At 35.1% G+C, this 15,832-nt stretch overlaps 1 protein-coding gene across 6 annotated transcripts in view; it reads right to left on the reverse strand.

The window, feature by feature from the left end:
• LOC128550330 (secreted frizzled-related protein 1-like) overlaps nt 1–15,832 on the reverse strand; it is a 77,106-nt gene that overhangs the window by 18,787 nt on the left and 42,487 nt on the right. The window contains exon 1 of one of the 6 annotated variants that reach the window (XM_053529177.1): nt 14,749–15,771. The exons of 4 other annotated variants lie outside the window; for them this stretch is intronic. In XM_053529177.1, coding sequence (XP_053385152.1) covers nt 14,749–15,325 — 577 coding nt within the window. In that variant the 5' untranslated portion in view covers nt 15,326–15,771. Of the gene's footprint in view, nt 1–14,748; nt 15,772–15,832 lie in introns of those variants that run through there. One more of the 6 variants, XM_053529178.1, reaches the window with a different exon arrangement.

A 15,832-nucleotide genomic window follows, 5' to 3' on the forward strand; every position in this document is an offset into this window, starting at 1 on the left:
TATAAATGATCTGTCTTGTTACAAAAGACAATGTCTCTAAAATTTAAATACTGAACGGCATTTTATGTAACAATCATGTTTAATAAGTCGTTGTTATAATTTCTAGTCCTTTGGATCATCCCACCATTCGGGTTTACTTGTTATGGAATCCCGCTTAAGCCGGTCCATATGGGAAATTGTTCTATATAACGTTGCATTGACTCCTGCGTCAGGTGCATGAACGAATGCGACATATTGAGTATTTCAAAATGTTGATACATGGACAGAACAAATAGACTGACGTTGGAAACAGCGCAACCAGGGATTAATAAATACAATCTCTGGATCTGGTTGTTAAATGTTTTTTGTTGTTTTTTTTTTGTAACATATTAGTGGCTTGAACGTTATTTGAGGGCCTACAGGATGTGTATTTGGGACTGATGTAGCGTATAAGAGGCTTGTAGTGTATTTGAAGGACTAGAGTTTGATTTCCGTAACGTATGAGTGGCATGGACTTTATGTAAGGGGCTAAGGGTTTTTGACATTAATGTTATTTCGGGGACTACATTAAGTGTTGCTTTTTATTGATTTAACATATCAGTGGCTTGAACCTTAGTTGGGCGTATTTTAGATTGTTGTGATGTATTAGAGGCTTGAACGTTATTTGTTAGGCTATCGCTGGTGTATTTTAGATTGATTAAAGCAAAAGCAGATTGAACATTTTTGAGAGCCACTTTTGGTGTGATCTGGACTTCTGTAACGTATCTGAGGCATAAACATTATCTGTGGGACTAGAGTTAGGTGTATTTTGAATAGATGTAACGTATTAGAGGCTTGATTGAGGGCTAGAATTTGGAGTACGAAATGAATTCGATAACTCGACAGATACATGGCAATAGGATAGCAGTCGCAACACAGAGCTAGTTTGTGGAGTTTTACTTTTCGCATATTGGTTATTTTTGTTTTCCAACACCTCAATTTATAGATATTGCACTTAAAGTTTTAGACATTCGTTTTGGTAATGTTTTTGCATGTCTGTGTTGAGCTTTGATCTAAAACAAAAGACAAATAAAAGTTAGCCGGTTACATGTACAGTTTTCCGAATGACGTCTTTTGCATGGCGACGCGAAAAAAAGCAAACAAAAAATATTTTATCAATTAAGGCGCTACCGTTTGTATGTATACATTTCCACCTGTACACCTTGGTCAAAATATGAAAACACATTTATCACATATTTAAATTGTGTATCACACTACAATAAAATATCTGTTGATATGGCTATCTTACGAATATATCTTTTACTTTATCTTTGTGATGCACATAATGTCTGTGTTTTTTACTATTTTTTAACAGCAATCCGTGACAACGCGCCTGCTAACGATTGCTAAGCAGTAGAACATAGACATAGACAATGTGTCAAATTATCTGAACTGTGCTTTCATGATTCGTTAGTGCATGAAACAACAGTCTTATAAAAGTGTCTTGAATAAATGGATATAAACAGTGTCATAGTAAGTCCATAAAATATTCTATATACTGGTATCAATTTTGATAACAATGTGCAGTAAACGAAATCACCAGAAAATGTGTCATTATTCACAATGGTTAGAAAAAAAAATGACCGACTTCCTGTATAAAATGAGAAAGGTCAAAACTTTTGATGATTGGATTGACAATACCTGAAGTGTTTTCCTTGAAAGGGTGTATTTCTATGTCATATACCTACTTACTTAATTAAATTAAATATAGGCCTATATCAAACCAAAATTTTATAAAAACATGAAAACTATATTAGAATCTAGATCTCCTTATAGTTTATGTAAATATAAATTAACATGTATATGATTGTGTATTAACAGTACTATGTATCAGGTTTAAAAAGTACTCACTGCATACATACGTATATAGCTAAACACGCATAAATGTGCAATGTAAGTTTTAAATAATGAACTATTACTGCATGACATTTAATTACATTGTACTGTAAAATGTCTAAATGTAGCTCTACATACACAATTAATATATATATAATAGAAAATATTAAAAGTTACTCCTGGACAAGTATATAATAAATAAAAAAGAAAAACATCCAATGGGTTTCCTCTATCTGTATTTCTGTCCACCTACCGGTTTCATATCATAATCATCAGGGCAGACATATAAAAATATATGATAATGATATGAAACCGGTAGTATATATATATCTATGTCTGCCCTGATGATTATGATATGAAACCGGTAGGTGGACAGAAATACAGATAGAGGAAACCCATTGGATGGTTTTCTTTTATATATATATGTCTAAACAAAACAAAAAAAAACTATACGTTCAGATTAGGACACCGGATGCATTTTCATGCAATCTCGCCAGGCATAGGTATGTTTTTGACAACACAGAAACTGACGTCACTCGACCTTCAGCTATAACCAGAAGTAAAGAAAATGAATGTAGACACGGGCTAAACATGAAAACGAAAGTCTCATTTGCATTGGTCGATAGTCATGCAGGGGTCACGCGCAGGGGTCACCCCGTCTAAATGTATGCGCGTGGACTTCTCTCTCCTTTTTTTGCTAATGGGGAGTCAATTTTTAGCACTTTCTAACGATTTGAAAAACCCGGGCTTTAGCACGACATGTCAGCTTTTCAACTACGAAAAAATATTTGAGCTCTGAATAAACACAAATCCAAGGGTATATGGAGATTTTTGGAACTTCGTCAAATCGTTCAAAAGGTCCTTTTTGATGTTGTCTGAAAGTGTCAGTATATGCCTCGGGTGTAAGATATTTCCGTATTTGAGAGCTACAGACCTAGACATTTTAGAAATAATTTCGGAATGAATTTCGTGTAATAAATCTCGATTCTACGGAAGCGTGAAAGGGCCATCAGACGCTAATACGGTTTATTACGTTACAGGTGAGGAAAGGAAATCAATTTTATACATCGAGACATCTCCAAGCACTCTTATATGAATCTTAAAATGAATAGAGTAGGTGCTTCTACGACTTTCACTAAAACAGTTTTTTCAAAGGAGAAGTTACTATTTCTTCTTACGTGTGGAAAATACCAAATATCTAAAACATCAGAATTAAACATGAAACAGATCTTAGAAAGATTTTTTCTATCAGTTTACTGATGAAGTTTTAACAGTATGTCAGTACAAATCCTCATTAAACGGATATGTAAGCACAAATAATTAAAGATATGCATGGCCCGCTGAACCCGCCAGAAGAACTAGAAGAAATGTTTGAGACCATGGAGAATATTCAATCCGACTAAAATAGAATTCCGCTCAAAAGTTAAACCGGTGCTAGGGTCGTGAAAGACGTTGCACATTTCATTTTCTCTCAGGAACAGACTCAATCAAACCGAGTCTGCTATTAATTTGCATTGATGCATTCTATGCTTCGAAAGGATCTTCTCGCAGATTTTATAACCTGGAGAGTACTTAAAATATGTTCCAAATCACATAAACCGAAATTTTTCGTCAGATGGAGATTTCTTCACTTTTCAAAAATATGTAGATTTGGACGTCTGAAATCTACTTTTGGTAGCTGCCGTTCAATTTTAGCATCAATTCAATTGCCAGTCTAGAAAAGAATATGAAAGTTTTTTTTTATGCGGATCCACATGATAGCCTATTGTAGTCAGGAACTATGTTGTATTAAACCACATCACAACATCATTTCAATAGTCTAGATAGTTTCGAAAATGAGTATTCTGCAAAGAATTAAAATGTCGACATTGCTAGTAAAATATCGCCAGTATAGCGAAAGAATGAAAAAACTACTTTTGAGAAAGAGTAATTGCTTCGACTATAAATAATTGCAATAAACTTCAAATACTTTGCGGTTTGCAAAACCATGATAGCTTACAAAAGTTATGCATGCTTAATCTAAGGTGTACTGATAATACCGTTGGTAATCAATGTGCACTTGTTGTCTAAGATTAAACCGCAGACACCTAAATGATGTCCGTACCTACCGGCGTATCTGTCAGAGGTAAATATTTATTTGACAGATCTTTCTATCATACCTGTAGACATTTTATAAAAATAGCGGAACTGCAATTGTTACTAGTGAATAATACAGAAAGGAAGAAGGGAACTTTGAAGTCCATCACGCTAATACCAGGTACACAATTCGCCAGTTAGAACACGCTGGTATTATAATTCCTGCAGTATGTGGCTAAACCACATCTGAAGTTCACTATTGATAGAGCGTAATTACATCTGTCTTTATCTTATTTAATCCAAATTGAATAAAAGGCGGTAGGCCATGTGTAGTGATGTGGTGGACATATAAGAGCATGACCTGGATATCGTCCGAGAACGGCTGAGATATAATCTCTGGGAGCATGACCTGGATATCGTCTGAGAATGGCTGAGATATCACCTCTGGGAGCATGACGTGGATATCGTCCGAGAACGGCTGAGATATCATCTCTGGGAGCATGACCTGGATATCGTCTGAGAATGGCTGAGATATCACCTCTGGGAGCATGACGTGGATATCATCCGAGAACGGCTGAGATATCACCTCTGGGAGCATGACCTGGATATCTTCCGAGAGCATGACCTGGATATCGTCCGAGAACGGCTGAGATATCACCTCTGGGAGCATGACCTGGATATCGTCCGAGAACGGCTAAGATATCACCTCTGGGAGCATGACCTGGATATCGTCCGAGAACGGCTGAGATGTCACCTCTGGGAGCATGACCTGGATATCGTCCGAGAACGGCTGAGATATCATCTCTGGGAGCATGACCTGGATATCGTCCGAAAATGGCTGAGATATCATCTCTGGTAGCATGACCTGGATATCGTCCGAGAACGGCTGAGATATCATCTCTTGAAGATGGGCATTTGTTTTTTCCTCAAAATCTTTTAACATTATGGATTGACAAGACCAAGGGAACAAGGCTAGGTTTTGCTCAACAACGTTTCAACAGAATGGCTATTTGTATGTAAGGCATGTTTCTCACAGACCTTTTCTAACATGGTTTCTATTCCAAGTATGTTATGCCACCAAACACTCGGATACTTGAAAATGCATACTTACCACGTTACATGTGTATGTTAAACACTATCATTATATTTAAAAGAAAGTTTGGTTCTTTTTGAGAAGTGTTTGGGTCAGCATTTGTGGGTGTTAGCAATGAAAACGTTTTGGTCTGCTCAGCAATCCATAAAATTTAGTAAACACTGATAGATTACCATGTATTCGAAACAAGTGACATTCGTTTATGTGCGTAAATAGCAAGCATTTGCTACTAAAACTGTCAAAGAAGTAAATTTGTAGACGGTGTGTCAATAATGACGTTCGTGTAGTAGATACAGTCAAACCTGTTTAAAGACCACGACCGAATAAAGATAACTACTTTAAAACCTGCTTATAACGGCCACTATTTTCTCCTACCATTGAAGCGTACATAGGGGAAATGTCACGGTCTTGAGAACCCATCGGTTAACAAAGATTACTTTTTAAAATTCCAAATGATGGTATTTACAGACTGATGTGGCTGTAATTGTAACATAAATTAACAAAGAACTAAGCAGACAAAGCTTCAAAGGAAAAGAAATGCTTAAATTTTTTAATTCACCTTAAATTATTTGCACTTACAGAAGCATGTATATGTTGTATACTATAGTGACAATGCCACTATTTCATGTCGTGTATTGTACTAGCTGATTTTGTGACATGTAGGGTGGCATGTATCATTTTTAATTTGATGTCTGCGGCTAAGTTGCAACTTTATTGTCTAAAATATCATTATTTAACAGCCTATCTGCGTAACTGTCCATCTGACATTTGTTTCATGATAGCTGAGCAAAATAAAATCAAAATATTTGTTTTAAAAAAAATTATCTGTTTGAGAAAAGAGTGCTTTAATATCCATCAACTTGACAGGCACGGAAAAATAATGGCCATGAGTTATATCTTTGAGAAAAGACATCAGACTGACACAAACAAATCATTACCAATTAGGAGAGTAAAGTGCGTTAATATTTGTCAATTTACACTGGCATGACAGGTGCATTCTAGTTGTGATGACAGCAGTCATTTAGGGCATATTTAATGCTGTTGTTTTTTTCATGAATGAATATGCATTTTTGTTATTTGAATTACTTAAGAGCATTTTTACAGCTTTAGACATTAAGACATTGACAAATGACTGCCATTAGTAGGGACAGACTAAATATAGCAAATAATATTCTCTCATACTTTGTATTTATTACCCAGAGGTATACATATAAAATGTAAGTAAAAATATAAACACAATCAAAATTGTTAAAAAATATCTGCACTAAAACATTAGCAAAATTATAATATGCTAAATATTTCCCACCTAATGATTACTCATCGTCTGCCTTGAAATTGTCCAAACACTAGAATACCTGAATACCTGCTAGCTACCATTTTTGAAGGTGTGGATGGTAATGAGGACACTTGCACACATAGGGCTACTCAGCAATCCCCTCCCTCTCTCTCCCCCACTTTTAAGACACACAAGTACCATGAAATGATCTCTTTCACGTTCTATAAATATTTCTTCCATGTTATCTCTTGCGACACACTGATGTCTCAGTTTTCCTTTTTCGCTCATTCAAAAGTATTATCTGTCGTTTTCATAACCTACGTCTTTAAAATAATCTTTATACTTCTCTCTATATATATATGAAAAGTTGTTTGTTTATTTAGATTCCAGGGCAATGAATTATCCAATGTATAGCAATGTATTGCTATTTTAGTCACCTATACGGATCATTTATTAAATCTTTGTTCGTCACTTATTTATAACCCGATAATATCCCTCTCGAAATTCTACAATAAAATTACTTTAACACCCACTAGATTATCATATTTCAAAATCCTTGAAAGTAAGAAAACAAAATACTGAAAACAAATTTCAAATGTAGTGTGCTAACCCATATAAACCATTTTATTAGGACCATCAGTTAGCTAAGTATGACCCTCATAATAAAACAATCGAGGATATACTTCAAGAGAAAATGATTGATAAAATTGTAAGATCTTTTGAAAGCATAGATACAACATACAGTAATGTTAGCAGACTCACTTTGAACAAGTCTGTTCAGGAGAGGTAAGGACACGTGCAACTCTCCTCAGGCACTCTAGCGCCTCCTTAAGCGGAAGTCTATTTTATACATAAAAATAAATAATGGACACTACAGAATGAAAATAACGGCACTGAGTCCAAGAAAGGGGGGACTTTTTACGGCGGCCATACTGTACTTAAACACTGTTACATTGTGGTAACCAATAAGATATATCTACAACAACCCGTTATAAATTTACATCGTTACAAAATCTCCAATCTCCCGCTTCCTCCTCATGGACAATTTTGTGTATATCATGTATCTTTATTTATATTCTTTTGGAACAATATCCTGCGCAACTTCTTCAAACATCCTAAAATTCAGTGTGAAATGACTACAGCCGTTAAAATAAAAACAGCTGCAACAAAATGTATTACTGTTTCAAATATTTCCATACAACCATATAACGGTAATAACCTCTTTTACTAATTAAAAGAAATTATAATTTGCTTTGTACAAAAGAAGAAAAATGGGTTTCTTATTAAAAAGGGATTGTCTTAATGTCTGCAATTAATCTAGATTTCATATGAAATCCCGTGAAAATTGGGTTAAGAGACGATAAGACCCCTTAGGCTGTCTCAAGGCGAAATTTACAATTGGTTAAAGTGAAGGTCACAACAATGTTACGTTTTTCTTTGATTATAATTTTCTTAAATATCAATAACATACCCCTAATCAGAACATTAAATTAATAACGATATGACAAAATGAGCACACTGATATTGATGGATGCCCATAGATAGCCAGATATCGTTAAAATGAGAGAGAAAATAACAGGGATGTGGTATTTTCGGTTTGTATATTTTGTCTGAAAACTTGAAAACCGCTGCGCTTCCAATTGACCTCCAGACCGATAGGACCGAAAATCGGTATCAGGACAGACAAGAGCTATATAGTGACAGATCGATATTGATACTCTTGCGATGCCGATGGCATCATCGCAATAACATTCAAATACAAATTAACCATTAAGTTTAATCCTTTGATCATGATACCGTATGTTCACGCGGCATATATGACACTATAACAACTTCGCGCTGAAGTTAATATTTCTTCCAAAAAAGTGGAAATAAACCGTATTTGGGTTCATCATTTTTTTATTTTACAAAAACGAAATATATAACATCCTTACGGTATATTGATTGGGAGAAAGAAAACGCTTGCACCTAAGGTTTCATGCTGATGAATTTTATACAAAATATTGCCTTAAATAAACGCATATATGACACCTTTTCACATTTTAGACGAAATGGTAACATTATAAATCGCGACGTTGGTCAATCGAAACTAAAGGTCAAGTTTTATTTAAAACATCATGTGATGAATCACATGTTGAAAATGGGTATATTTTTTAACCTAAGGATTCTTGTATTCTGTATTTTGATATTGAGTAAAAAGTGTACATGCCCTTCTTATTTCTATATAGAAAATGCCTCCGTGGCCGAGTGATTACGATTGCTAACTTAAATCACTTGCCCCTCACCGCTGCGGGTTCGAACCTCGCTCCGGTGTAGAATTTTCATTCAATTGGCTTACTGAAGGTCTGTGGTTCTACCCAGGTGCTCGCCCGTGATGAAATAATGGCCGGAAGGGCACCTGAAGTCTCCATCCACCATCAAAAGCTGGAAATGTAACTGTGTCGGTGACTGTTTTACCTTACAAAAACAGAATAGACATGATAATAGAGATTTGAGTATATATGCAAATGTTGAACCAGTACGAATGTGTAGTACAATACGCGTGTGTATAAATTATAAAGAAGGATCGAAATTAATCTTATTGGGTTAGTGGACTTGTTGTGCACGCTCTTTTGTGCTGCTAGGCGCTTTGCAGTAATTTGGTCTAGTATATTGGTGGTGATTTGTTCGTATCTATCTATCTATCTAGAAAAAATAAATAACACTACATGGGTTACTTAATATTTGCCAACCGGTTTCGTTTATTTACTCATCAGGGCAATTAATACAATATATATACAGAATTACAGACTGAACAAGAAAAATAACCCCTAAGTGGAACTTGACTTTATATATGTGTCCTGCAGATGTGCAAAATCTATGTCAGGACAGACAAGAGTTATATGATGATTGATCGATATTGATACTATTGGGATGCAGATATTTACTTATCATCTGGTTACGGTGATTTTTGTGCAAAGTAAGTTATAGACCGGACAAGAAATGTGACATTTAAATGTGACCTTTACTTTAATGCGTTCGACTGTGTGACCTTAAACATTAAGCTAAGTGTCTCGCTTTTATATGCGACACGCTAAGTATGTATAAAAAGCTACAGTCCGGACATGGAAACTGACCTATTATATTTGACATGAGGTATGGATCTTTAACGCAAAACATTTCTTGCTGTTTTAAAATACTATACAAAATCTATCTACGCATGGCAGAGTTATTGATCTGGACCGACGAACTGGATTTTGGCATATCCGCCGTGCTCACTGTCCATATTAACATCACCTCCTAAAACGCTATATGTACCTTAGTAAGATCGTGTAGTTCAGTTAGAGGGACTGACATTAAGCCTTTGGTTTTTTGACTAGTAGGAGACGAATAACTCGCGCATCATATATGGTCAAGGATGTTTTCTTATACATAAGCACCCGCAACTATTAAAAAAAAGACATTCACGCAAAACAGAGGCTTACAATGTGTCGGTATTCTGACGAACCTCTGATGGATGGAAAAATATACCTGTAACTAGTAAAGCACTCCAGCTTTTTTTTCTTTTGTTTTACATCTAACTGATGAAAGACAACTTCAAAAGAACAAACTTTAGCGGAACTTCCTTCCATTTTCTTAGAAGTTCCAGTTTAGAGATACGGAAACGTGCAACACTCCTCAGGCACTCTAGTGCAGCCTTAAGCGGGCGGAAGTCTATTTTATACATAAAAAATAAATGGACCCTACAGAATGAAAATGAGGGCACTAAGACCATGAACGGGGAAACTGTTTACGGCGGCCATACTGTACTTAAACACTGTTACATTGTGGTAACCAATAATATATATCTGCAGCATTACATCGTTATAAAACTCCCAATCTCCACTTCCTCCTCGTGGATAATTTTGTAAGATACTTGTTAAGTATATCATGTATCTTTATTCATATTTTTTGGAACAATATTCTGCTCAACTTCTTCAAACATCCTAAAACTCAGTGTGAAATGACTACAACCGTTAAAATAAAAACAGCTGCAACAAAATGTATCATTTTTAAAAAATATATTTTCATACAACCATAGAAGAGTAATAACCTCTTTTACTAATTAAAAGAAATTATAATTTGCTTTGTACGAAAAAGAAAACTGGGTTTCATATTAAAACGGGGTTGTTTTAATGTCTGCAATTAATCTAGATTTATTACGAAATTCCGGGAAAATTGTGTTACGAGGCGACAAGAATCCTAAGGCTGTCTCAAGGCGAAATGTGATTGTCATTCAAGCGGCGTTATATGACGTCGACATTTTTGAATCCTGCATTTTGTTATTAAGTAAGAAGTGAGCATGTACTTCTTATTTCTATATAGAAAATGCCTCCGTGGCCGACTGATTAAGATTGCTAATTTCACTTGCCCCTCACCGCTGCCAGGTCGGATTTGTGTGCAGAATTTTCATTCAGTTGGCTTACTGAAGGTCTGTGGTTCTGCCCAGGTGCCCGCCCGTGATGAAATAATAGCCGGAGGGGCACCTGGAGTCTTCGTCTACAAAAGCTGGAAATGTAACTGTGTCGTGTGAGGTTTTACCTTACAAAACAGAATAGACGTGACAGTAGAGATCTGAGTATATATGCAAATGCTGAACCAGTGCGAATGTATAGTACAATACGCGTGTGTATATAAAGAAGGATCGAAATTAATCTTGTTGGGTTAGCGGACTGGTTGTGCACGCTCTTTTGTGCTGCTAGGCGCTTTGCAGTAATTGGTCTGATATATTGGTGGTGATTTGTTCGTATCTATCTATCTATCTATCAGGGCAAATAATACAATATATATACAGATTGAACAAGAAAAATGACCTCTAAGTAGAACTTGACTTTATATATGTGTCCTGCAGATGTGCAAACTCTATATCAGGACAGACAGGAGTTATATGATGATTGATAGATATTGATACTATTGGGATGCCGATATTTACTTATCATCGGTGGTTACAGTGATTTTTGTGCAAAGTAAGATATAGACCGGAAAAGAAATGTGACATTTAAATGTGACCTTTACTTTAATGCGTTCGACAGGTCGTCTTCTTATGCGAAGGAAACTATTGACCGGCAAGGTGTTTGTCCGGACCAGAAAAATGATATAAATTTTCCATCTTTGTGACCTTGAACATGCGACACGCTAAGTATGCATAAAAAGCTACAGTCTGGACATGGAAACTGACCTATTATATTTGACATGAGGTATGGATCTTGAACGCAAAACATTTCTTGCTGTTTTAAAATACTATACAAAATCTATCTACGCGTGGCAGAGTTATTGATCTGGACCGACGAACTGGATTTTGGCATATCCGCCGTGCTCACTGTCCATATTAACATCACCTCCTAAAACGCTACGCGTACTTTAGAACGATCGTGTAGATCAGTTAGAGGGACTGACATTAAGCCTGTGGTTTTTGACTAGTAGGAGACGAATAACTCGCGCATCACATATGGTCAAGGATATGCTCTTATACATAAGTACCTACAATTATTGTGAGTTTTAATGAAAAAAAAATGATATTCACGCATAACAGAGGCTTACAATGTGTCAGTATTCTGATGAACCTCTGATGGATGAAAAAAATATACCTGTAACTAGTAAAGCACTCCAGCTTTTCTTTCTTTTGTTTTACATCTAACTGATGAAAGACAACTTCAAAAGAACAAACTTTAGCGGTACTTCCTTCCATTTTCTTAGAAGTTCCAGTTATCCTCAAACGATTCGTTTAATCAGTAATATGTATATAAAAGAAATATGTAGTTGAATCAGTATTTTCAACAGAAATTTCGTTTCAAGTTTGTAACATTAAAGACTCCTCAGATAAAACTAATGGAAAAATCCCATTCTGTGTAATATTTACATCCTCCAAGTTTGAATTAAGTGTAATAACGAATTTGGCACATCCGCTGTGCTCACTGCCCAGTCACCATTTGTCGTTATCAAGCAAACAGGGCCTGACCCAGTCTGTCTACATCTGACTGATCTGTGAATAAATGTTTTTTCCCAATAAAACATTAAATAGATATTGCAAAAGTAATACGAAACGGACCGAGAAATCGTGTGACTTTCAATGGTGTTATCTCGTCCAAAGCAAGAGTTGTCCATTGCCGTTTCAAATAGCGGTCAGATCTCTCTCTATCTCTATCTCTCTCGCTTTATCTAGTTCTGTTCCTCTGGCCAGAACCCCGGTACAGTGTGAATTTAGCGCCCTCAGAGGTTGCAACGTATGTAAATGTATGTACTTCTGAATTTGTTAATCATGAAATGGATGCAATATGAATCTGATATGATAATACAATATTGGTTTTTCAGATATATGATTTACTAGTGTATGATAGTTATATATTTGTAAATTGACATATTAAATTTATTTTCTAAACTAGCATGAAAAATAAGTGAAATCATTTTGGCTATGAATTGGTTTATTACGTTCCCTTTCTTGGGGTTGTTATATATTCAGAAAGCTATCAAATACGTAGGATTAACTACGATGTATCTGCTTGATTTGTGATACATTAGAAATGTTTTTTTGATAATATTGTGTAGTATTACTCCTTCTATGAAAAGATTTACGGTATCGAAAACATTTAAAGAAACATTTCAATTGATGCATGTAAAACAACATGAAGATTGAATGCAGGCTTAATATGACCCCACACGTTGCGAATAAGACTAATTTATTAAAATTGAATAATTCTGATCGATACCGCGGCATCTGCCGTGAATTTGACGAAATTTTAGAAAGGATTTCGCTCTGATGCGTTTGGAAACAAAAAAGTTTACATACAGGATATACATTTCTGCATTTTTTTCCATATTTCATTTTTTACTTATTTATTTATTTATTTATTTATTTTTTTATTCGAGGGGAACGAGTCGTGGGAGGGCAAGAGAATATTTTGGCACAATAATAATAATACGCTTTCAATAATGTTCTAATCACAGGTGTTTGAAGCTCAATCAATAAAAATATACGCAGGTTAGATCTCTTGAGAAATTTAAAAATAAGTTTCTAAACCTTCTGAACCGTACAAGCCTATACCACATTTAGCAATAGGTCAAACAAAAATGTTAAGTACTTGTTTAATGTCTTCGAACCAAAAAAAGATAAACCAATCCCATATTCTACTATACAGAATTTATCTCCTCAAGGCTTGGAATCCGTTCAGACAATCCGTGTACAACATTGTATTTCATCATTTCTGAAACTTAATAAACATTTATAATAAAGACAATCATGTAATTTTAATCTCAGTTCGAAGTTTGCGTATCAAATCCTGAACTGCAAACTATTATACAAGAGAACGATAAATCGGAATTCGAACCGAGGCTTCACGCCAATACGGGTGATCGGGTCCTAATGTCTAATGCAATTTTTAACTTCTCGATTTCTGTATCGTTACTCTATTAATAATATAGTTTATACGTCAATAACAGATTAAATATGAATCCAGTTTCTTGATATTGTCAGAAACTACAATACCGAAATACAAGATAATTGCCAAGTGATATAATATTTATAATGATCTCAAAGAGCTTAAAGTAAAGCTGTGACACGACCTACGTCAGATAAATTACCTTAAATAAAACATCTGATAACAACGCTGAATACCTCCCTATAGTGACAGATATATTATGTCTGTATAACTAGAATGACTTCTCAAAAGCCTAACCCTCCAATGCCACAACCTGTGTATAACGTACAATGTAGCCTCACTAACGGAATTTATCTGTAAAGGTTGCAGGGTAACTAAAATTATCAGACGATACTTATAGAACTGGTGATTATTGTTGGTCTATTTTATAAAATACAATGTATACAGAAATACTGATACGTATACTGAAAGGGACTATTTGTTTTACAGATTTCGGTTTTTACAGTATGACAGAATGAATTATGATATTTTGTGTTTAAGAGCATTAATTCTTAAGTACATTTGACTTTATTCATTGAATTATAATAAAGTAAGTAACAAATACACGTACAAAAATATACGCGCAATATTATATATATAAATACTTTAAACCCTTTTCCCAACACTTGTAGAATATTCCTCTTACGACAAAAGTAAGATGATATTTTCTTGTTTGCATGAATTATTTTTTGTCACTTTTACTGTGTTTGTGCGTGCATATGTGGCGCTGACATAGCAAGAAACAAATGATATAAATGGTATTATAATCATAGATTACGTGAAATTATCATTCTCATTTTGCCTTCCCTAAATCGAAAGCGTATACGAAAATACACAGTACATTTCAGGTCTTATACACCTGCAATTAAGCCCAGTTAAAGAAAATTTGATACTTAATAGAAAACAAGGATCGTTGGCTAAATAAATAATGAGAACTTAATTAGCTGGCATGATGCTAGATTAATGATAATGAGTATGTGGTTAAATATAAAAACTTCGAAGACTCTTTTACGCACCTGTTGTGTTTATGAACGTAAGCTGTTTAATACAAAGACTATCTCCCGTTGGAAATTTGTCGCAGTGAAGTATATTAGGCCATACAAATCCGTATTTGTTCATGTAACCTTCACAGTGAAACTTGACCGACTCGCACAAGGACTGGCATGGAAAAATTGGCCTGTCGAGGCAAACTGGAGCATATAGTGAGCAGAGAAATAAATCCAAATTTGGGTGACAGCCGACGTTTTTCAATGCCACCCAAGGGTTGGCTTGCCGTTTGGCCTCCTCAACAGTATCATGGCCAAGGAGGTTTGGCACACTCATGTTTACATACTCCACATCTTGGCATAACTTTAAATCAGCTGGAATTGGAACACAACGCCGATGAGTGATAGAACGAACGTCCATTCCCCAGGCATCGGGATCACCGTCTCTCATATACTCTCCATTTTTATAATCATATTCGTACCCATAACACAGTGTCCACAGCAATAAACTCGCGTAGATGACAGATATATTCCGAACACAGTATAACGTGGATACCGCCATGTTTGAGTCTTTAATTATAGTTAATTGAATTTTAAGTTGTATCATAAAAATTATCTAAAAAAATGACGTAGTACATTTACATTTTATCATTTTATTTCCATTAACATGATATAAATTTTAAATCTTCGAAAATTAAAAAATATATAAAATTCCAACGTTATTTTAAAATCCAGAGGTGTATATCACGTCCATTTCTGAAGTTAAAGGCTCGTTAAAATAATGACATGTCCGATTTATTGAAACATGCATATCAAAATGCAACTTATCTGCGTGTTTTTGATATATCTCATGCGCAAGGAGAACATGCGCTTCTCTTAATACTCTTCAATTTGGAGGTGTCAATCAACCAATCGACAGATAAATCATGTTTGATTAACCAATCAGAATTAATTCCAAATTCCCAACAGATGAGCAATGATGAATTTGACAACTGTTCTTTAATAATCTATCCATCTGTTATCAAATATATTCAGAAATGCTGGGTGGTTAGGTACATAGGATTACTCTCGCGAAGGAGAAGCGCAATTAATTAGATATGTAAATTACTCCAGT

The sequence above is a fragment of the Mercenaria mercenaria genome, chromosome 17 (genome assembly GCF_021730395.1).
Source record: "Mercenaria mercenaria strain notata chromosome 17, MADL_Memer_1, whole genome shotgun sequence".
NCBI classification, from domain to species: domain Eukaryota; kingdom Metazoa; phylum Mollusca; class Bivalvia; order Venerida; family Veneridae; genus Mercenaria; species Mercenaria mercenaria.